The sequence below is a fragment of the Haplochromis burtoni genome, unplaced genomic scaffold (genome assembly GCF_018398535.1).
Source record: "Haplochromis burtoni strain Fernald_Lab_line unplaced genomic scaffold, NCSU_Asbu1 Contig_100, whole genome shotgun sequence".
Lineage (NCBI taxonomy): Eukaryota > Metazoa > Chordata > Actinopteri > Cichliformes > Cichlidae > Haplochromis > Haplochromis burtoni.
Genome location: NW_024582461.1, coordinates 1,607,039 through 1,628,647, shown reverse-complemented (window position 1 = coordinate 1,628,647; position 21,609 = coordinate 1,607,039). Strand labels below are relative to the sequence as shown.

The 21,609-nt window shown below is 40.4% G+C and overlaps 4 protein-coding genes across 18 annotated transcripts in view; 2 read left to right on the top strand and 2 right to left on the bottom strand.

Annotated features, from left to right (window-relative positions):
• The window catches only part of brpf3a (bromodomain and PHD finger containing, 3a), an 11,910-nt gene extending 7,903 nt beyond the window's left edge, over nt 1-4,007 (top strand). Inside the window, 5 exon segments of the mRNA XM_042223023.1 lie at nt 8-174; nt 294-376; nt 556-653; nt 1,116-1,270; nt 1,383-4,007. Coding sequence (XP_042078957.1) covers nt 8-174; nt 294-376; nt 556-653; nt 1,116-1,270; nt 1,383-1,566 — 687 coding nt within the window. The 3' untranslated portion in view covers nt 1,567-4,007.
• A 3,337-nt stretch (nt 4,008-7,344) lies between these two features.
• On the bottom strand, nt 7,345-13,642 carry mon1bb (MON1 secretory trafficking family member Bb). Of its 4 annotated transcripts, none has more exons than XM_005927411.3 (7): nt 13,625-13,642; nt 12,397-12,510; nt 11,663-11,757; nt 10,980-11,573; nt 9,808-10,600; nt 9,266-9,413; nt 7,345-8,566 (listed from the first exon to the last, which is right to left on the bottom strand). In XM_005927411.3, exons 3-7 carry the CDS (start codon nt 11,739-11,741, stop codon nt 8,339-8,341), a joined length of 1,842 nt encoding a protein of 613 aa, XP_005927473.1. In that variant the 5' UTR covers nt 11,742-11,757; nt 12,397-12,510; nt 13,625-13,642; the 3' UTR covers nt 7,345-8,338. The 4 variants fall into 4 exon arrangements, with proteins under 4 accessions (XP_005927473.1, XP_014190684.1, XP_005927472.1 ...); XM_014335198.2 differs by lacking the exon at nt 13,625-13,642 and adding an exon at nt 12,817-13,179; XM_005927410.3 differs by lacking the exon at nt 13,625-13,642 and adding an exon at nt 13,006-13,179.
• tcta (T cell leukemia translocation altered) lies at nt 13,255-15,230 on the top strand. Its single transcript, XM_005927407.3, has 3 exons — nt 13,255-13,602; nt 13,688-13,739; nt 14,591-15,230. The coding sequence occupies exons 1-3, from the start codon at nt 13,392-13,394 to the stop codon at nt 14,631-14,633; spliced, it is 306 nt and encodes a 101-aa protein (XP_005927469.1). The 5' UTR covers nt 13,255-13,391; the 3' UTR covers nt 14,634-15,230.
• A 15-nt stretch (nt 15,231-15,245) lies between these two features.
• Nucleotides 15,246-21,570, bottom strand: glyctk (glycerate kinase). Of its 12 annotated transcripts, none has more exons than XM_042223072.1 (8): nt 21,243-21,570; nt 19,749-19,806; nt 19,439-19,630; nt 19,272-19,346; nt 18,727-19,113; nt 18,491-18,642; nt 17,582-17,757; nt 15,246-17,483 (listed from the first exon to the last, which is right to left on the bottom strand). In XM_042223072.1, exons 5-8 carry the CDS (start codon nt 19,080-19,082, stop codon nt 16,593-16,595), a joined length of 1,575 nt encoding a protein of 524 aa, XP_042079006.1. In that variant the 5' UTR covers nt 19,083-19,113; nt 19,272-19,346; nt 19,439-19,630; nt 19,749-19,806; nt 21,243-21,570; the 3' UTR covers nt 15,246-16,592. The 12 variants fall into 12 exon arrangements, with proteins under 12 accessions (XP_042079006.1, XP_042079008.1, XP_042079011.1 ...); XM_042223074.1 differs by having other exon boundaries at nt 19,439-19,612; XM_042223077.1 differs by having other exon boundaries at nt 19,272-19,384; nt 19,487-19,612; nt 19,749-21,570.
• Between the last annotated feature and the right edge of the window lie 39 nt (nt 21,571-21,609).

The following is a 21,609-nucleotide window of genomic DNA, read 5'->3' as shown; positions in this document are numbered from 1 at the left end:
CCCACAGAAGGAGGTAAGGACCGGATGGATCACTGCATTACAGATATTTGATTTTCTAAAGAAAACAGGGGGAAGAAAGGCTGTATTTGTCACCATGTGGTTTGTGGTGTTGCTAGGCCTGACAAATGGAAAGCACAGCTCTGCAGAACACGATGAGGACGACTCCAACCTAAGGTGAGTATGAGTAGGACAGGAAAAACTAGTGCTGAACTGAAGCATGCATGTTTTTTTCCATAAATTTGACTTGAATTTAAAAAGGTCCTTCTTGTTTTGGTTTCCACTCCTCTCTGCAGTGTCTCCCCTCCCAAACGCAGTCGGGGTAAACCTGCTTTGGCTAAAGTTCCTAGCAGCGAGAACGGAGACATCTCCGGATCTGGTGTGTATCACGAGAAGACAAAACACAGTGAAATGGCTCTGTTTTCTGTTTAGATTAGTAATTTATGAGCCTACACACATAAAAAAAAAAAAATACACATTTCATTTTATTCTCAGTTTGGGCTCAGGATCTGTCATGAATACAAATTAATTGCATGTATTGGGATATCCTGTTCACAGGAAAGTCTACACTTCTGTCTTTAGATAGCGAGACCAAACTTGCACCACTGGACCTAGTCTGGGCCAAATGCAGGGGATATCCGTCGTATCCGGCAATGGTGAGGATGCATTCAATCTTACACTCCATGGTCTAAATCAGGGATGTCAAACACATTTTACATCGCGAGCTGCATACAATGCACTTTGATATTTAATGGGCCGGACCAAAAAAAACTCCTCTTTCCATCAACCTAAACAAGTTTCATTACTCATTATAAAAATGGTTGTAGATGGTGTTTATTTATTACTAAATTAAACTCTTATGTAGTGATTTTCCACTCTCCCATTTACACAAGCACTTTCTTCTATGCTGTAGTGCTTTCTGTCTAACAATCACCCACATGGCGCGAAGGAGCAACCTCCTAAACTGCAGCCACCCCACATTACTTGGGTGTAGTATGATTGGAGTTTTTGTCGGGCAGTCTCCTGCCCCCTGGCCTTATGTTTGACAGCCTTGGTCTAGATAAACTTTGTTCCTGTGTTGCTAAATGTGCTGTATATGACATAATCTGCTGTTACAGATTGTTGATCCTGACATGCCCCAGGAAGGACTTCTCCACAATGGCATACCCATTCCCGTGCCTCCTCTGGAGGTGCTCAAACTTGGTGAATGGAGGCAAATGGAGGAAGACCAGAAGCTCTTCTTAGTGCTCTTCTTTGACACCAAAAGAACTTGGTGAGATTCAGACAGTCAGGGATAAACTCATGTTGAATTTTAGTGTTAGTCTTTGTCACCTAAATTTAAAACGTAAAATGGAAAAAAAAAAAATGTCCCTCTTCATTTTCAGGCAATGGCTCCCTCGTAACAAACTACTGCCGCTGGGAATGGACGACACTGTAGACAAGCTGCGGTTAATGGAAGGCAAAAAACCCAGCGTTCGCAAGTCTGTGCACACTGCTTATGACCGAGCTATGGTACATTTAAACCACGTGAGAGGAAATCTTAACTTCACACCCTCCAATTTTATATAAAATTTAAAAAATACAATTTATATAAAATTTAATTTTAAAGATTTTATCATCTTAAATAAGCTGCCTGGTTGTGTGTACAAAGCTTCTTCAATGCTCTTAAAAAATTTGGGAAAGTAAAACAAACACTTCCCAATAGGTGTAGTATTTGAAGGTTATCTGCATAAAAAGTTTTTTTAAAACTGATTTTTGAAATGAGGAGGGGAAAAAGTGCTTTTTTGTAGATTTACTTGTTCATTTATTTGTGTACGTTTTTTTAAATTGTTTTCCACAACCACTGTTGCTACGTGTTCATATAAAGATTTTATTTTAGGCCAAAGTGAGTCGAGACTTTCGTGAGAAAAGTGTAATTATTTAATCGTGAATGGGATTTTCTTGATTGAAAATATATTTAGATTGTATTTGCCATTGAAACGTCACTGTGTATACTGAAGTGTGAAAGTCCCACTTAACATTCACGTCATATCTGGACTTGGACAGCTATGGACACGGGTTTGTCTCCAAGAGTTCTCTATAATAACAATAATAATATCATTTGCATGTTGTTGTTTGCATGTTGCAGGTGATGTATAAGCTGCTCCTTCAGATCCTCTGTTTGTTCAGTTACTATGAGTTTTGTTCCATTAATATTCAGAGAGATAGACTGGTGCAGTGTTGCTGAAGCTGTCGGTTTATCAGTGGACCTTCTTTTCCCGCCCTCTTCTACAGCCACAAGCTGCAGGTGGTGAGATCAAGATTGTGGATACAAGTGGTGGTAAAGAGCTTCCTCCGAGGGGTTTTTGGATCTCTCTTAGCAACAAGGAGAGAAGCTCCTTTATTCCAGAGGAGGTCGGAGTAGCTTCTTCATATTGAAAGGAGCCAGTTGAGGTGGTTCAGGCATCTGTCATGACGCCTCCCGGATGCCTCTTTTGTGAAATGTTTAGGCCACTTCCAACTGGAAGGAGGACCTGGACACACGAGAGAGATTAAGAATGTCTCAGGGTCTCCTTCAGAACAGCTGGGAGTGGGAGGTTGGGGGGATCTCTGCTTAGACTCGTTTGTCTGACCAAGATAAGCAGCAATGCATGGGAGGATAATATTCATGGTATTACATCAAAGCCGTTACTGCAGGCATTCACATTGAAACTATATCAGAAGGGGTGCAAATAACTTTTTCTTTTTTGGTAACATTTGACTCCGGGACTTTGTTTTTCATGTGCTCATGTTTATTCAGCAGTTCTGGGAATTACTTGGTGCATGCACGATAACCATGCATCATTTGTTCTCTGACTGATATTGCTGAGCATCTGGCTACACCTAAATGCTGCAGGTAGTTGGAAGTCTCAGTGAGCTCTCTCACTGTATCCTGTAATCTTCCAGTCATTCTTGGATGTCACTTCAGAGTCACGTCACCTGAGTTGAATTTTAAAAAAAAAATGAAAAAGGGAATTTATCTGTTATAACAGCGTTTTATATTTGAGCACAAAATTAAAAGTTTTTTGAAATAGATTTTTTTTTTAAAACTTTTTCAGGGATGAGGCTTAGGCTTTGGAAACGAGCACTAAAAATATATTTTTATTTTACTATATTTTGACAAACAAATTGAATTGAGCATTAAAGGAACAAGTGATTCCATTTGCTCCGAGGTCCCAAACTCTCAGTCCAGCTATGACGTGTCGTTGGTGAGACTTTAGAGTGTTTACTTAATTTTTCCATATTGTGAAACTGTACGGTGATATGAGAATGTCGGCGTACCCGGTGCAGCTACCTGGTTAGTTAGATGTGAAGTCACTACAGAGGTGAGATGGTTTGTGGGGGAGGGAGGGGCAAAAAGAAAAAAGTCTACTGCGATCCTCACTCAAGAATTTGCACTTGAATGCAAATGTGGCTGAGGAAACTTGAAAAGCACAAATGGTTACTTTTAAGGATTGGATTGGTGACTCCTGGAGCCATATGTGTGGCAAAACCTTGTGTGTGCGTGCGTGCGTGCGTGAGAGTGTGTGTGTGTGTACAGCTTATACATACATGTATACAACCTCAGTGTAGTAAAAGTGCATGTGTATAGTTTTGTAAATATGTAAATGTATGTTTATATCGGCTTACATGAAGTAATTTAAGGAATGCAAAAATCGAGTTTAGATTTTAATTTATAATTTGTGGCAGTTGAGAGTGTTATTTAAAAAGTTAAATATTGAAAAGATTTATGTATGATGCTACGTAGCTCTTTGTAACAGTGATGGTATTCGCCAACATGTGGAACATGGAACATATTCTCTAAAAGCGAGGAGGCACAAGACCTTAACTCTGTGGGCAGAAGCTGCTGCACCTGCCTGCAAGTTTTGTTCGTTTTTTTTCCCTTGGTGGCACAGGAGATTTTTGATCTTGTCATTTAAATTGTATTGCAAGATCTATAATCTGCCCGAGACAATATTTTCTCACACAACAATAAATGCTGTTTGAAACAGTTTAATGTGCGTAGCGTGTTTTATTTTTATTCGTTTTAGTGAATTAAATGTATTGTTTGAAGATAAATCTAAATGGAAGTAAATCATCTACTAAGACGTCCTTCTACACTGCTAATAAATATATTAGCAGTGTGTAGCACATTTCTACATTGTAGGTACGTACTGAAGACATCAAATATATGAAGCAAGATTTATGATAATGTAGCAGAGAAAAAACTGAAATCAAGTTAACAGCACCTCATATTAGAGCCCAGATAAATGCCACACAGAGTTCCAGTAGCAGACACATCTCTACATCAACTGTTCAGAGGAGACAGCGAATGAGGCCTTTATGGCCAAATAGCTGCTAAGAAACCACAACTAAGGAAAAGCAACAAGCAGAAGAGATTTGTTTGTGGCCCAGAAACACAAGCAATGGACATTAGACCAGTGGAAGTCTGTGCTTTGGTCTAATGAGTCCAAATCTGAGATGTTTGGTTTTGCCTGTCATGTCTTTGAGCGACGCAGAAAAAGTGAACGGATGGTCTCTACATGCATGATTCCCACTGTGAAGCATGGAGGAGGTGTGATGGATGCTGCTTTGCTGGTGACACTGTTGGGGATTTATTCCAAATTGAAGGCACACTGAACCAGCATGGCTACCACTGCATCCTGCAGCGACATGCCATCCCATCCGGTTTGCGTTTAGTTGGACCATCATTTCTTTTTTAACAGGACAATGACCCCAAACACACCTCTAGGCTGTTTAAGGGCTATTTGCCCAAGACGAGTGCTGCCGAATGGCCTGGCCTCCAGAGTCGCCAGACCTAAAACCAATCGAGATGGTTTGGGATGAGATGGATCGCAGAGTGAAGGCAAAGTGAACAACAAGTGCTCATCATCTCTGGGAACTCCATCAAGACTGTTGGAAAACCACTTCAGGTGACAAACCTCATGAAGCTCATCGAGGGAATGCCGAGAGCGTGCACAGCAGTGATCGAAGGGTGGATAGTTTGAAGAATCTAAACTATAAAACGTGTTTTGAGTTATTTCACACTTTTTTGTTTACTACATAATTCCATATGTGTTCATTCATAGTTTTGATGCCTTCAGTGACAATGTACAATGTAAATAGTCATGAAAATAAAGAAAAAACATTGAATGACAAGGCGTGTCCAAACTTTTTATTTTAATAAAAAAAATATATATTTTAATAGAACTTGGAAATCTGTTCTGAAGGGCTTCCACCTTTTACTTAAAGTTGTGATTTGATGCTATATAAATAAAATTGAATAGTGCAAAATTCAACAACAGCTGCAACCAGAAGGGAGTGAGTGGACCACCAAAGGAGGGAAGATGGTGTTCTCTATTGCATCAGTACTTCTTCATATCTAGTATGTATGGAGAGTGACAGTTTGAATGGAACAAGCTGCATTAGGTCTCTTATTTAGAAAACCAAGGTTCCAACGTAACCAAACATCCAGAGACTTTTAAGCCATAGGACTGGAAGACACTTACAGGAAGTTCATTCAGCCTTTTTTTTTCCTTTTTCCAGTTTTGAGCACATAAATAAATCACACATATGACACAAAACTATTTCTGTTTATTAGCTGAAAATTCTGCCTTTGTAAAACATACCTTGAAATGATGTTAATATAATGGCATGTTGCTCTCTAAGACCAAGTAGACAGTAAAAAATGATCCTCAATGCTGAGGGTGCAAATAAAAAGGAACCATAAAAAAAGCAAACAGCCTTGCAGGATGGAGCCTTGTTCTAAATCACTGTTTTAAATTTCAACCATACATTTTTTTCTGGCCACATCACTGAATTACTGAGTCTCTCCTGGAGGAAAGCTTTAACAGTCTTTGCTCGGTGAAAATCTTCATTATCGTGACTTCATCATCATCAAAGCCACTTTCAATCGGAGGAATGAGAAAAGTGCCCAAGGTTTCAGTGTAGACCTGTTCATTTACTAATAATAAATGCCTTCTCTGCTGGTCTTTTACCTGACATGTCACGACATTAAAACAACGCCAGACAAAAGTTGCAGATTTATCAGCAAACATCACTTTCATCCAAACATCCACAGATAAGGATTGCCCCTCGTTATCCCACTCTAGCCTCATTTTCGTCCGCGTTTTGATACTGGTGCAAATTTGACTCATTTCTTACGGCTCTGTCATAAACAACAACTCCAGTGTCTACATTTTATATTTTAAAGGCGTATTGCTTTATGGGCAAGACATATGGGTAAGTTTACATCTTACCCATATGTCTTCCTTTTATAACCTTACCAATTTGTTTGTATTTGCTACAAAGTTTGGTCACAGCTGACTGGGAACAACAACATGTTTTACCACAGAGTTACAGAGTTACATGTTCCCTTTCATTATTTCAGCTGACAGCCCTTTTGTTGGAGCCTCGCTCCTTTTCAATCAGCAACAGCTGGTTAAGCAATGCAGACGCTCCCTTTTAACTACACACCTTGTTGGATATTTAGATATCTGCAATTATATGTTTTATAAGTGGGAATAACAAAACGCTTCTATATTTTTATCGATAAAATTAAAAATGGGCCGTTAATTTTAAACCATTTGGTTCGTTCAAGGTATGTTTAATGAAGACAGTGTGTTCGACTACCACACAAAACTTGTTTTGCAATCTATCTATGATTTGTTTATTTGTTACAAACTGCAAGATCATTTTTCTTGCCGTGGGTTTTAAAGCCAAATTGCTTTGAAGCTATTTTGGTGACAAGTTGCTCCAACATGTTACCAAGATGCCTTTCCTTCCTCTAAAGTCATCACCTACTTTTAGCTTTGACTATATTGAACAGTACAGCTGCACAGAAACAAGATGCTAACACTTGTTAGCAGCCTGGACTTGTTATGAGTCATGCCACATTAAAGCTGGTGGAATGCAAGACTTACCGTTAGACTACACAAGGTGATTCTGATAGTTTGAGGCGAAATTCCTGGTGACAAATATTCAACTAGCACTAGTTTGGTTTCTGCAAAGCTACACTGCTTTATAAAAAGATGGAAGGTTCAGAATTTAAGAATCAAAGACGTGATATCAATAACAGCTTAATTAATTTACCAGTTATGTCATTTGGGGTTTCTTGTAAGGACATATATAATGTGGCACTAATTAAGGCATACTCCCTTCAAACCATAACTTTAAAAGTAAGTTTTAGATATTTCTGTCATTCTTATTTATTGCTTGGCTGTACTGTACATCCCCAAAACTGCATGTTAAGCTCACCTGCTTTTCCCATGCTTGGCTCTTTCCACAAAACAGTCATCTGATTTTTTTTTTTCTTTGTAATAGTCCACTTAAATAGGACAACTGCTTTTATGCATCCTGGGATTTATTTTGTAACACTACAGACAAACTCTTAAGACTTGACAGGAAATTCCTCATTGGACACAAGGATGAAACAACTTTTCAGACCACCTTTAGAAAACTATTATGCAAAAAGAATACCTGAACTCACTACATTAGATGTCATACTAAAGGTATCTGCAGAGCAAAACATGTGAGCTCATTGGCATCTTCCCACCTTATCAAGAAACTGATAAGGTCTGCCTTGTTTCAATGGAAACACTTAACAGTGACAATAATCAGGCTGGGGTTCCTACTAATCTGCTGCACAAAATGAAACATCAATAAAACTCAAAGTCTCGTTTCGAGTCTAAACATCAGCAAGATGAGAAACGACATGTTTTCAAATTCTGTGAAGGAGGAAAAACATTCTGCTTGTGGCCTCATGTGACTCACACCGGGCCTCTCCCTCCTCTGGCAGTTCCAGTTCTTATTCCACTTTATGCTGATCCCAAAAAGCACACACGCTAACAACTTGTATATCCCGTTTTGTGACATTATGTTATGCAACATAATTTTTGTGATTAGGGCGAGGAGATAAAGATTATGAACGATCTTATCTTCCAAAGGTAGTTTAACTTAATTTTTCCTCCTCATGCTAACTCATTAAATATGTAATATATGTTCCATTCACTGTTCATGTTGTTGCTGTAATAAAACAATATAAAAATGCTTAAATACACCATTGCAAATATGTTCTGCCACAGTTCATTTTAAAATCTACTAATGTGCTTCTGCCCTGTTTCTGCTCAAAAGCAGCAATGTGATGACATGCTTCCTGGAGAACTAATAACACCGGTTTCAAAGACACCAGTCCTCCTTAAATAGTGTAAAACGTAGTGTTGGATTCCAGTGGTCAAAGTTTGTCGGTCTCGTGAGTGTCAAGAGGGTTGAAAAATATCTTGAAACCAGTGTGCAAACTATTTTTGGATGAGGCAGAGCCACTTCTATTAGTGCTAACAGAGTCCTATAGAAGAGATAAGAAGCCATTATCTGTGGAGTCTTGCTGGTCAGATTTGCCTCCTCGAGAGCTTTTGCTGGGGTTTGGAGTGGTTGAATACTTTGGGGGGTATCTGATGAACAGACGGTCCTCCTCCTTTTTAATCCATCTTAGAAGCTTAGTGATAGCAGTAATGGCACAGGCCTTTGTCACCAGGGGGCTGAAGCAGGTGTACAGCTCAAATTTACTTGTGACCTTGAGTAAAGAAGAAAACAATCAAGAGAAGACTGTGAAATACATTTAGGAATAAGAAATAGAGCTATTACATTTCTTGCTATGTTAGATGAGAAGATCAATGATGCTTCAGTTAGGAGCTGGTTATCTTAGCTAAGGAAAATACCTGGAAGCAAGCTAACAGCTTTTTTTCAACGCCTTCTGAAAAAAGCTTCCCAATGAATGGACTATTAAGCCCCAGTTCCAAGGCTTTGTGCTAAGCTAAGCTGCAACTTACTGGCAACTGTCTTTCTTTTTTCTTTCTTTTTAAAGGTATCCCGTTCAACTGCTCTTTAATGCAATTATCTAATCAGCCAATCACATGACAACAGTCCAAATGCATTTAGGCATGTAGAGATGGTTGCATTTTCTGCTGAAATGATTTGAGTGACGCAAAGTGTGAGCATTTCAGAAACTGCTGACCCCCCCCCGAATGATCTGAACATTGAAGTAGATGGGCTTCTGGCTTCTGTGAGCGAAACACAGGCTCAACTGAGGACTGTGCCATGAAAAATTAAGGAAGTTCTGAAAGCAAGAGAGGGTCCAACCAGGTACTAGTCAGGTGTACCTAATAAAGTGGTCGTTGACTGTTTTGAGTGTAGTGTCGATCTTTTGGAAGAATCATTTCAAAGTTGGACAAACACAGTAAGAAAGAATACAACCACAAACTAATGTACGTACCCAGGCTAGCAGAGTTTCCCTCTCAGCAACATGGTAGATAAGCTTAAGGGGTCGTGAGGTGCTGTGGATGCGGCCGTGCATATAACGATAAAGATCCAGCAGTCTCATTTTCTCCTCTTCATTGCTGTATGGTGCCTCCATCTCTGGGCTACATACAGAAAAGCATCATAGGACACAAGTTACACACAAAAAACACCCAAAACATGTTCAATAACACTGTTGTGGAAAGAGAAACACACAATGCTTGATTTGTAAACTATTAAAACTCCATTTCTAACACCGACAGGACAATGTTGCCTAAAAGCCTAAAAATATCTTAGTGGGCACTTTTGTACTTCTCACACATGGTTATTATCATTAGCAGCAAAAGGTTTTTAAACTTCTACACAGCTAGAAGATAATAAAATGTTATGCAAGACAAATATCACTAACTAACATGCAGCGCAAACACTCGGCATGTTTGCATTTTTAAACTCTAGTTTAGGCTCATATCAGCCTTATGCAACTGCAAGGACAGCAAGCATACACAAACAAACACACACCTGGTGAACTGAGTGAGCTGGCGGTAGTTGTCTGGCACATCAAAGGGCTTGTACATGAAGTGTCTGAGGTCTGAGACGCCCACCTGGCTCACACTGTACGTCTGAGCTTTGGCAATGAGGCTCAGGGAGTTCTGAGCCATCATAGCCTCCTCTATCTTTCTCTTGCACTCAGCTACAGAGTAAAAAGCCTCTTTGTCTGTCGAGAGCAGCAGCAAACAAACAGTGCATTCTGGAGGGTCCAGGTAAGAAATGTATGCATAAAAGTAACAGTCAGGATTAAAGAGCGGGAGGCAAATGGGGGTCCAGATCTCGCCAGCCTGAAAGGCAGAGGAAGCTCCAATGAGGTTAAGCAGAAGGTGAACATCAGCAGGCTCCAGCCGCGAGTCCTCAATGACTGTCTTTTCTTGGACGATGGTTAGAAGCTGGTTCTTGGCGATGAGGATGGAGAAAACGAGATTGGGTGTGATAGCTTTCTGCAGGATCTGGCTGAGAGAGTCCCTGAGAGAGGAGGCTAGAGGCAAGCAGTGCACTGCTGATAGCAGGAAGCTGGGGTCAGAATCCACCAAGTTGAGGAGACCATCCAGGATCTTTTCTGAGCCCGCTAGGAGTCTCCTCAGGTCGTAGTTTTTCTTGTGTTCAAAGATGCGGGATATACTGGCCTGGGTGAGCATGCTTATGATCTGATAGTAGACATAGAGGAGCTCTCCCCGCAGCTGCTGCTCAGACTGATGACTGCTGGAGACGCACACCAGAACTAGGGGCCCTTTCTGCAGGAACACTACGGTGTGCTCGTCTGAGGGAAGGGGGAAAAAACATGAGCAAATGTTAGAAAAAAAACAACACAAAAAAAACAATCCATGAAAACTAAAACTGCTCCTAAGGATACCACCGATCCCCTAAACTTACTGTTCTCAAAATAAAACAATACAGGGAATGCACTGCTTATTATATTTCAGATACTGTTCTCTATGGTCCAGGAGCTATTTGACAAGCTGGCAACAATTTTGCCCCGTACAGTGAGTCAGAGCCACGCTTGCTCTTGTTGGTGTGTTTAAAAAAAAGTCAGATTTCCTTTTAACGTAGTGAATATGAACATGAAAGTGGCTGGAAAAACCCATCATAGATAAAAATCTGTTCAAATTTGCATTTTGGCCGACGCCCAACATTCTTACCTGAGTAGACTGAGCGAATGATATTATCTCCACTTTGGACAAAAGACACCAGCGCCATCATCACTCCCATTGTTGATGAAAGAGCCTCTTCGCTGCCATATCGGGAATAAATGGGCTTACCGGCTTCGCTTAGCACAAAAACATGTTTCCTGTGCTGCCGCCAGCTGTCAGCTGTAACATCCTCATCGCGATGAGATGTAAATGACGAAGATTCCAGTTTGCCTGCCTCCAACAGCGGGGATGACCTCCCCTTCACACCTATACCTTGTTCTTCAAGCTTGGCCTTGGCCAGCATCGTTACAACAAATTCCCCAGAGTCGTTCTGGTCATTGTCAGTGGCATCATCTTCAGTTGCTCCATCAGTTGGCTGTGTGGACGCGTTGTTTTGGCACTCGGTTTCTGTCTCTTCGGGCTCTAGCTTCATCACTTGGTCAGAAGGAGGCTTCTCATCCAAACCGGGATGCTCTGCCGAAACATCTGGTGGGTGCGAATTCAAAGGCTCGATTCTGCTAACAGCGGCGCTCCCATTACTCTCTACTGAATCAGGAAACATGTGATTCTCCAAAAGGGAGAAGGAGGCTGCCAATGAGTCAGCTACAATGAAAACAAAAACCAATGTGTGATGTAAGTGATGAAGATTAAAATTAGACAAGCTTCAAAGAGTGATTACGTAGCTTATTTACCAGGTTGATTACTCTCTAAAGGGCTATCACCAATCTTCACTGCCGCCGCCTCTCCTTCTTGATGATTGGCTGTTTCCATGATACCATCCCAGTCTCTGGAAAGAATAAAGACAGAGAGGAATAAGCTGCTTTATAAATCATGCATTGTAGTTTTTGCAGATAAAAATCAGAGATCCCATGCATCTCCAGTCTGTTATGAATAGAAGCACTCATACTGGACCAGTGGTCAGGTCACATGATTACAGAGGAGAGTTACTCCAACTCCAAGTTACTAACACTGTGGAATTTAAACCTGATTACAGCTAGCAGTCTGTCTAATGTTACACTACACATCAACACGGAGAAACGGGACTAAGTGGCCGGTAGATTAAGAGCGCTAACGTCCGCATGATAACAACTTATCTACACATGCACGATAAATTTCAGACGTCCTGTAATGCTTACCTTTCTAATAAGTAACTAATAAATGAACGCTGACTGTAGTTACACGGCTAACACTGGGTGCTAGCAAGCGACACATACAGATCAATTTCATGGCCTTGGCTTAACAGTACTCATGCAGCCAACCGTGGCTATCTAAAATTAGCCAGATAAACAGAGAAAGAGTGAAACTTACGGTTTTGTACCGTTGACGACTTGGACTGAATGTCTAATGTCAACACTGACTTTCATCAGCAGCCCCACTGCAAACAAGCTGTCAAGAATGAGAAGCAGAAAACAAATTTTCCCCTTACCGAAACCGACATCCGGAATCTCTGATGACAACTTCAGCTGACCAATCAGCGCGCTCGCTGGCGTCGGTTAGTCCCGCCCCTCCCCACTCTCTGGTTGTGGGCTCGTAACAGAAACTTGAAGAGACAAATCTCAGATAAACGTGCAGCACATGTATGGGTGCTGCTGTAGCAGATATAATACAGCGAAACGCTTTCTGTGACAAAGAAAGAACGGAGAACTTAAACCCCCCCAATGTGAATTAAAACAAAAATGTTTTTACGTCTATATTGACCAATAAAATGTTTTTTTTTCTGGATTAAACTAATACTTAAATCCAGTATTTTCCATTTTCCGTATTACACTGGTGGCTAATACTAAAGCTAGCATGTACTCCCGTCCCCAACTTGAACCTTCTGACATCTGTCGTTCCTATAGCACACCTCATTACCGTCTTGCTGTCCTCATACATGTCTTTAACCAGGGTCCCTCCTGACCGCCTTCTCATACAGTACCACAGTTCCTCTCCCGGCAACCAATCATCTTCTTCAAATACACAAACACACAGTGCAGGTAACCCTGACCTTCTCTATACTTCTCCGCAAACACTCTCACTGCTCACTGATAGTCACCTCTCTTTAAACGAGCTTCAACGACTCTTTCCCATATCTTCATGGCACACATGAATCGGATTGACGGTTTAGCTGAGGTTTAAAAAAAAAAGGGGGGGGGGCGCATAACACAACCTGGACAAATGATGTCGAAATATAGATTTTTATCCACGCACATTTGTTTAACTTCACTGTGTTGGTGCTGAAAGGCTCTGTTGTGTACGTGATGAAGTAGTCGTCCTGCGTACTACGTCACGTCCGATTGCCTCTCCTCTCCGTACGTAAACATCATAACGGTAGAAATGGGGAATATGACATTTCCAAACCAGAGTGCTGATTTATAAATCACTAAAACAGACACCGCAGCCCAGTCACTTAATTTGACACCAGTTGAATAAACGGACGCCATGGAGGAGCCGTGGGACTTTGAGTTTCTGTCCCGCATTGCTGACAGCTGCCTGTCGTTTCTCTCTGAGTTTGTAGACGACTGGCTCGCCAACGACATGAGAGTGTCCATATTCAAAATACTCCTCAGCTGGTTAATTTTTAGTCTAATCGCCATTCACTTCGCGTGGAAAGTCTATGGGAATACAGTGAACGATATGTATTACAGACAAGGTGAGTTTTTCCTCCTGCTTACCGGTGCGCTGCCTGCTAAGTGAGCGCTAACACGCTAGCTTGATCTGTGTGTGTTGATTTTCAGGGACCGGACAGAACGGAGGCACACCTGATACAGCTGCACACACGAGTGGATGGTAGGTGGCCGATTTCGGGGTCAGGTTTGCATTGCACAAGTGATTAATAAGAAATCGTGTTCATTATCACCGCACCATCACCAGTCACTTTATTATTAGGTAAACCTTGCTAGCACCCAGTTTGACACTCTTTTTGCCTTCAGCGTTGCCTTAATTTTCCATGGCTTAGATTCAACAAGTTGCAAGTTGACATAATAGCATCGCACATTTGCTGCAGCTGTGTTTTGGCTGTACAGCCATTAGATGTTGAGTACACTGTGATCACAAAGAGATGAACATGGTCAGCAACAATACTCGGGTAGGCTGTGATCCTCAGGCCCAGAACTTGACAAGAAAATATGCCCACACGTTTACAGCACCAACATCAGTGAGCCCATGTGAATTGTAGCCTCAGTTTCTGTGCTGTACTAAACTAAAGGGAGTGTCACGTGGTGTGGTCTTCTGCTGCTGTGGCCCATCACCTTCAATGCCCTACATGTTGTGCATTCAGAGATGCTCTTCTGCATAGCCCAATTCTGATGGTTGGGTATTCGAGGCACTGCCATCTTCCTTTCACCTCGAAGCAGTCTGGCAATTCTCTGACCTCTTTTTGGGCACTTTGGCCCAAAATGCTATAGCTTACTTGACATTTTCTCCTTTTCGGACCAGTGTCGCAAAATCCTAGACACGCTTGTATGAAAAAATCCCAGTAGATCAGCAGTTTCTTAAATACTCAGACCAGCTCGTCTAGCACTTGTGCCATGCAGTAAGTTGCTGCCACAGTTGACTGGACAGAGGTACCTAATAAAGTGACTGGCAAGTGCATGTTTCACCACACTTAAATGGTTTATTAGATTTTGTTATCTTTGCAGGGAAGGTAAAGCAGGGGATGGTCCAAAGATTCATCGGGATTAATGGGAGCTTGATCGCTGGACTTTACCCAAGTGAAGGCTGGACAATTTGTATGTCCCACAGAGACATGAAATGCACACCAGTTTTTGTTTTTTTCATTAACAAAGCGTTACCTTCCATGGATTAAAGATGGTGTTGAGACAGCTTCACCTTCTGCGAATCACTTAGCCATGCCATTGGACATCACTCTAACAGTGTTAGTGATGGCCACTATTCATACAATGTTTAATTTGACCTCTTGATACCGCTCACTAAGCAGGACCTTATTGTGCATAAAGAACTAAAAGGACGTGTTTAACTGGTCACTTGGTGATACGTGATCAAGACTGTACTTGAATGGTGCATGAAAGGAAAACAAATCATCATTTTCCAAGTAATGACACAGGCTCACATGTATAGTTTTTGTAATATATATACATATATAATACGCTGATTTGAGTATTGCATTGACTTGTGTATGTGAATATTTATGATCCAAATAATTTGCAGTGAACTGTGTGATTTTGTTTTTGATTTTTTTTTTTTTAATCTTTGCTGTATTATAAATGGTCATCTATGGTCATTTTAAAATCAGACACAATAAAAGCAGATCATGTTTTATATCTTCAGTCTTTATTTTAACAGGCATTTTGCATTTAGTTCATTTGAAATCTACATTAAGTAATATTTTGGCAAACAGTCAAAACATCAAAATAAATAAATAAATGAAGCACAAAAACTTCAGGGGTATTGAAACAATACATTTGTCACCAAGGCCACTTTTAATGTTATTCTGTTTACCTCTGGAAAGATTAGCAGAAGTATACAAGAGAGGACTTTTAATTGTCACTGAGATTGTTGATTGTAACGACAATGTGATGTGTAATCTTTTCTCATATGTGCAGTAGTTACCAAGGGGGAAGATGCCGTATCTGAGCTACACTCAACAGAACCCCAATAGCTTAGCATGAAGCTTAATGGCAGAATGTGTAAAGCAAGCTGCCTTTTGCAAGAAAAAGCCAAAGGTGCCAGATTACGTCAGTTTGTTTCTTTATGATAATATTTGTCTGTTAATGGTTCAAAATCGAGCTTATTACAAACTAAAAACTAGAGCTGGGTGGGGTTTTTTTTTAAGTTTTTTTTTAGTTAATTAAAATAAAAATACAAACTAGATTTTTTGAGAAAAAAATAAACCGACACAATTTTTGGAACCTGGAAAAAAAACTGAAATAAATTTAAAATCTACAGGAAATATCTTCGGTTTTAAAATTAATTACTTTAGTTACTAAAATGTTTTTACCACAACTTGCCTGATGAGGCTTTGATGAACATATTAGGACATGTAAAAGACTTTGAGTTAAGTCAAAAAGTTATTGTTTTTATTTTAATACCATTACTAAATCATGCCTTAATAATTAAAGAAATGACTTAAAACTAATACTGAAACTGGTCAAAACTAAACATATTCAAACTGTAACTAAAATGAGTAAAACCACTCAGGCAACTATAATAAATTAAAAATAACAACAAAAAAACTAAAGAAAAAAATAGAACAACTGTAACCAAACATCCAAAAACATCTAATTAAAACTACTGAAGGATGGTGGAGATTTTTAAACTGTACAAGTGTTTTTATTACTATTATAATGGCAGTGTGTATTTCCAGAAATTTAAATTATGTACTCAGTCCTTGTAAGATGTGGGAGGGAGCTGGAGTACCCACAGAGAACCCAAGAAGACACTGGGAGAACCTACAGACTCCATAAAGAAACCCGGGAACTTTTTTTGTTGTGAGACGTCAGTACTAACCCCCACCCTCACACTTCTTCATTTACTGTTTGCGTTGTAATGCTTTTACATATATATGTCTGTTTTTTTCCAATTACATCTTTATTTACCAATACCAACAATCCTTCATTTAGATTCATAAATATGGTGCAAAAATGTCTTCATAGTTTCCTTTAATTTTTTTGTGTTTTGGGATTATCTGATGATAATAGGAATAGCTGGAATCAGTAGCATGTGCACATCCATTACATTCGTGCAAGTTAGGCCGGGTACGAGTAACCGCTGCCCACCAGAAAGACGAGAAAAAAACGTGTAAGAATCATTGTTGATAAGGAAGTTGTCGATGTCCAGGCCCTGAGCTTTCGCTTCATCGTACAAACCACCATCAGTAATCGCCCCTGCTGCCTCAGTGGGTCCATCCTGACCATCAGTGCCCCCACTCAGAAAGACTGGCCCTTTAGGCGGAAGCCCTAAGCTTCTCAGTTCCAGCCCCACTCGCATAGCCAGCTCCTGGTTCCGACCGCCTCGGCCTTTACCTGTTAGCTCCACAGTGGGTTCGCCTCCAGCTAACAGACATGTGGCACCCCATCCCTCTGTACGCCCTTTTTCTAAAACCTGCATTGTACGGCAGAGGTCCCAGCTCTCCACACCAACTTCAGGGCCCAGCTTCAGCACCTCAGTGGCAATGTCAGGAGGAGGTTCCTCTCGAGAAGAGGCAAAGCGGGCCAGCAGGCCGTAGAGTCTAGACACAGACCGCACATCTCCACACACACTTGGCGAAAGGACTACAGGGAGGAAGCCCAGCTCTCGAGCACGGAGACCAGCGTGTTTAAGGGCAACACCGTTGGAGCCAATCACAGCATTGAGAACATGTCCCGATGTATCGGATTCCTTCTTATTCTCTTTCCACCTAGAATTCGGTTTGTCAAGGACTTCCTTTACTGATGTCGGAAGCAAGTTTAACAGCTTGTAACGCTCAAGGATTGACAAAACTTCCTCAGGCCACACACGACTCATCACTGTGGGGCCACTAGCTATCATGTCAATAGGATCCCCGATCACATCAGATAGTATCAGTGCAACAACCTGTGAAGACGTTATAAGAGTGATATTTGACATACAAATTACAATACTGAGAATTTTAAACTCTGTTTAAAAGAAGGCTAAAAAGAACTGTCTGTTACCTGTGCAGGGTGAGCATGATGTGCAAGCCCTCCACCCTTTAACAACGAAAGGGCACGACGTATGGTGTTCAGCTCCTGAATAGTCGCACCAGCACCTGCAAGTCTGCAGGTAACATCTAGCTTTTCTTGCAAGGTGATTGGCGGGATGGGTGCAGGTAGCAATGCAGAGCCCCCACCTAAACAATGATGAAAACCAGCATGCGTTACAGATATCTTGGAGTCGTTTATGACCAGGATATGTCCACCAGTGTGTATATTAAACAAATATTTTCACTGCTTTTTTGCATTTGTGGAATTTCTCTAAAATTAGAAACATCTAATTTTAGAAATTGTTATTTTATTTATTTATAAATTTCTTCTAGGCTGTACTACTGTAAACTAAATTCCCTGAAAAGCCTTTAGCTAATCTAAAATGCTGCAGAGTACTGACAGGGGCTAGACAGACAAAGCATATTTCTCCCATATCGTCTTCTCTTCAGTGGCTCCCTGTTAAGTCCAGAATCAATTTTTAAAATCCTTCTCTTCACATACAAAGTCTTGGATCATCAGGCACAATCTTATCTTAAATACCTCAGGGTACCGTAACACCACAATAGAGCGCTATACTCTCAGACAGCGGGTTGACTTGTAGTTCCTAGTATTTTAAAAGTTGAATGGAAGGCAAAACCTTCAGCTTTTCAGACACCCTTTCTACTTTTAACATTAGGCTTAAAATTTCTTCTGACTGTTGGGGCTTTCTTTGTATTATTGAAGGGTCTTCATTTTACACTATAAAGTGTCTTGAGGTGACTGTTGTTGTGAATTGGTGCTATATAAACAAAACTGAATTTAAATTAATATTTTAATGATATCTGTGAAACGATTATTGTTTTATTATTTTTAACAATAACCAAGAAGTGCCGTTCGTACCTGAAATCAGTACAAGAAGCAAGTCTTTCTCTGTCAGCTCACTGGCTAAATGCTTGATCTCCTCAGCTGCCTTCTGGGCATCAGCATCAGGCAAGTTGTGTTTAGCTCCCTCTATTACTTTGATGTGGCTGTTTTCTTTCAGCAGCAGATGGCTGTGATGGAAAAATAAATATTATTAACCTTACTTCCTGAGTTAACACTTTAAGTTGCTTTTACCTCTAAATGCATTCGCTCACTCTTTCCCATGCTGCTGTAATGTCTGCTGAATCCCATGTGGCACACTTATGACTCCTTTCACTAAATGATCACCCACAATCCTCTCTGCTTCAGCAGCCATTCCCAGCACAGCTTTTCCAAAGCCCACCAAGTGCAGGTTGTGTTTGAGCGTGAATGTGCGACCATCAATAACAATAGAGTCCTCCTTGCGCTCAATACTTTGACAGACCACAGTATCTGGCTGCACGGCTTCCACTGCAGCTGCAAACACTTCACGTGCCCGCGTGTCCATTGACATTTTGCAGAACGTGGGTTTTCTCCTCGCCACAAGATGCAGAAAAGGCTGGGACCGGAACAAGGAAAGAACACGGGCCATTGATAATTCAGTAGATCTGAGCAGAAATGTCCTAAGGGATATAGAAGAATTGAACAGATTTTTAAAGAAAGCACAATTTAAACAAACCATAAATAACCTGCAAAGGAAAAGGAAATAGTCATGTAGAAGTCATGAAGCAATTATAATTAGAACTTTTTCTTAAATTTACTTTGTGTGCCTCAAATTCACCTTTTTTAAGAGCTTGTTTTGTGTTGTTCAGTCATCACACTTCTTGTAAGTCTTGTTTATGGTCAAGTCTGATGACTGCAGGAATACAGAGGAATACGTTTTGCTTAAATGTTCTGAAAACAAAAAGAACACCTTTTTATTCTTATACTAGCTAAAGCTATACTTACATAAATGCATTTAGGTTTGTGTTTCAGTAGAGTCACAAGGCTGCCTACCCGAGAAGGTTGCAAATGTCATATGAAGCTGGTGTTTCCCTGTGGAAGCCTGCTGCGTTTGGACTCCAGCTCAGAGGTTAGGCAGTGTGGCAACAATCTGGCCAGACACTGGCTGGAGTTGTGTACCTTTGGTGTAATGATTGACTTCAGAGGATAACATGCCACATGAAAGTGCTGACACTGCAGCTGCGCATTAAGTCGTTTTTGTTGTAATTTGATTTTTTTCTGCCACAGATTGCATTAAACTCAGTGATACACATACTTTGTTCATTGCTGTTAAACAAAGCAGCCTCTTGTGTAGCCACACCCGTCTTTAAGCCCTGTAGACATAATTTTAATTAATTTATTTAGTAGGGACAATGCAGTTTAACATAGTTCTGATGTGGAGCATGAAACTGATGTGGTGCAAATAGAGTTTATAGCTATTGCTAAATTCCAACCCTTGTTGGGCTTCTTCATTCACGATGCAAAAACAAAAATTACAACATTCAGTTACAGAAAACCATAATACACCATGAATACAAAACTACAAGAAATACACAGTAAAATAAAGTAAAATATAGTATAAAAAAAACAGAGAGAGATAGGTTGTGCATCTGGTTTTTAGGTAGTTTGCTTGTTTTCTTTTTTCTTTTTTTTTTTACAAATGAAAGCTGAACCACTGGGATTGTGGTATTTTAATGTGATTAGATGTACATGCTAGAAATCCAGACAATAATGACAATGTTATATGATGAGATTTTAGATTTGTTAAATTTGTAAAACAAACAAACAAACAAACAAACAAACAAAACAAAGAAACAAAATAAAACCCCTCAGAAACACTTACAGGTCGTTTTGTTAGGCACACCTCTGTAATACCACATTCTACCTCTTTCTTGCCTTCAGAACAACCTTAATTATTTATGGCACAAATTCAAAAAGGTGCTGGAAACACCCTGGTGCACCACAGTTGCTGCAGATTTGTCAGCTTCACATGCATATCTCCTATATCACCACATCCACAAATTGCTCTACTAAGATCTGGCAACTGTGGAGGCCATTTGAATTCAATGAAATTATTGACATGTTCAAGAAACTAGTCTGACAAGATCTGAGCTTTATGACATGGTGAGTTATCCTGCTGGAAGCAGCCATCAAAAGATGGGCAATTTTTGGTCATAAAGGGATGGAGTGTCTCAACATTGCAGCAAAAATCAAGACTTGTGAGATCTGGAAACGTTCATGACAATTTTGGTGAGCCTGTATGAATTGTAGCGTTAAGTTTCCTGTTCTTAGCCGATAGGAGTGGCACACACTGTGGGCTTCTGTTGCTGTAGCCCATCTGCCTATTCTGCTCACCTGGTTATAACCAGTGTTCTTTATGTAGTGTGACCATTCTCCCTGGAGTGTTTTTTTTCTACAGATGGTTGATGGTTGGGAAAGTCCCAGAAGTCAGTTTCTGAAATACTCATACGAGCTCGTCTTGGCACCAGCGACCATGCCACCTAACTATATTTGCCTTAACAAGTAGCAAAACAGGTGTACCTAACAAAGTGACCGGTGTGGATAACTTAAATATCATGCTACTTTTTATCTCAGTAAATCAAACGCCTATTGGCAAATTATTTTTAATTTACCCCTGCATGAAATGCATTGGCATTTAGTAAAGCAGAATTCTTCCTCTACAACCAAACTTTAGAGATTTCCATTAAAAAATATCAACAAAAAAAAAAGCACGAGCGGCAAACAGAACATTTCACTTAATTAATCGTACCATGGACTTGTCTTTCTGTGAGGACAAAACTGTCGTTGGTACTTTCTTCTTCACTTCTGCGTCCATCCTGCAAATCTAGAGGCTGCCAGATAACTGGACCCAACTGATAAACACACAAGGCTAACGGTGACAGCCAGAAAGTGCTAATGCGAATGCAAGAAGGCTTTGCTTTTTAAAAACAGACATTCTGAAACAAACTCGACTACAGTAGAGCTTTTAAAAAAAAAGACAATAAGCTTTTAACTCCTAAACTGCATTTGGTAAGCAAACTGTGTAAATAACGACGCTGTTGCTGGTACAATGCAGCTATCGCGATAACATCTTGCAATATCGCGTGGTTTCCTAGGCCCGAGTTTGTCAGGTGACG

Excerpts from the sequence above, each read along its gene's own strand:
- glyctk (XM_042223071.1), bottom strand. The coding sequence starts at position 19,082 with ATGGCCCGTGTTCTTTCCTTGTTCCGGTCCCAGCCTTTTCTGCATCTT. Across the intron at positions 18,643-18,726 it reads TTACAGCAGCATGGGAAAGA|CCATCTGCTGCTGAAAGAAA; the intron begins GTGAGCGAATGC and ends TTTCCATCACAG. Across the intron at positions 17,484-17,581 it reads ATCATGCTCACCCTGCACAG|GTTGTTGCACTGATACTATC; the intron begins GTAACAGACAGT and ends ACGTCTTCACAG.
- tcta (XM_005927407.3), top strand. The coding sequence starts at position 13,392 with ATGGAGGAGCCGTGGGACTTTGAGTTTCTGTCCCGCATTGCTGACAGC. Across the intron at positions 13,603-13,687 it reads CGATATGTATTACAGACAAG|GGACCGGACAGAACGGAGGC; the intron begins GTGAGTTTTTCC and ends GTTGATTTTCAG. Across the intron at positions 13,740-14,590 it reads GCTGCACACACGAGTGGATG|GGAAGGTAAAGCAGGGGATG; the intron begins GTAGGTGGCCGA and ends TTATCTTTGCAG.
- mon1bb (XM_014335198.2), bottom strand. The coding sequence starts at position 12,881 with ATGAGAAGGCGGTCAGGAGGGACCCTGGTTAAAGACATGTATGAGGAC. Across the intron at positions 9,414-9,807 it reads CAGCTCACTCAGTTCACCAG|CCCAGAGATGGAGGCACCAT; the intron begins GTGTGTGTTTGT and ends TTCTGTATGTAG. Across the intron at positions 8,567-9,265 it reads GGGAAACTCTGCTAGCCTGG|GTCACAAGTAAATTTGAGCT; the intron begins GTACGTACATTA and ends TCTTTACTCAAG.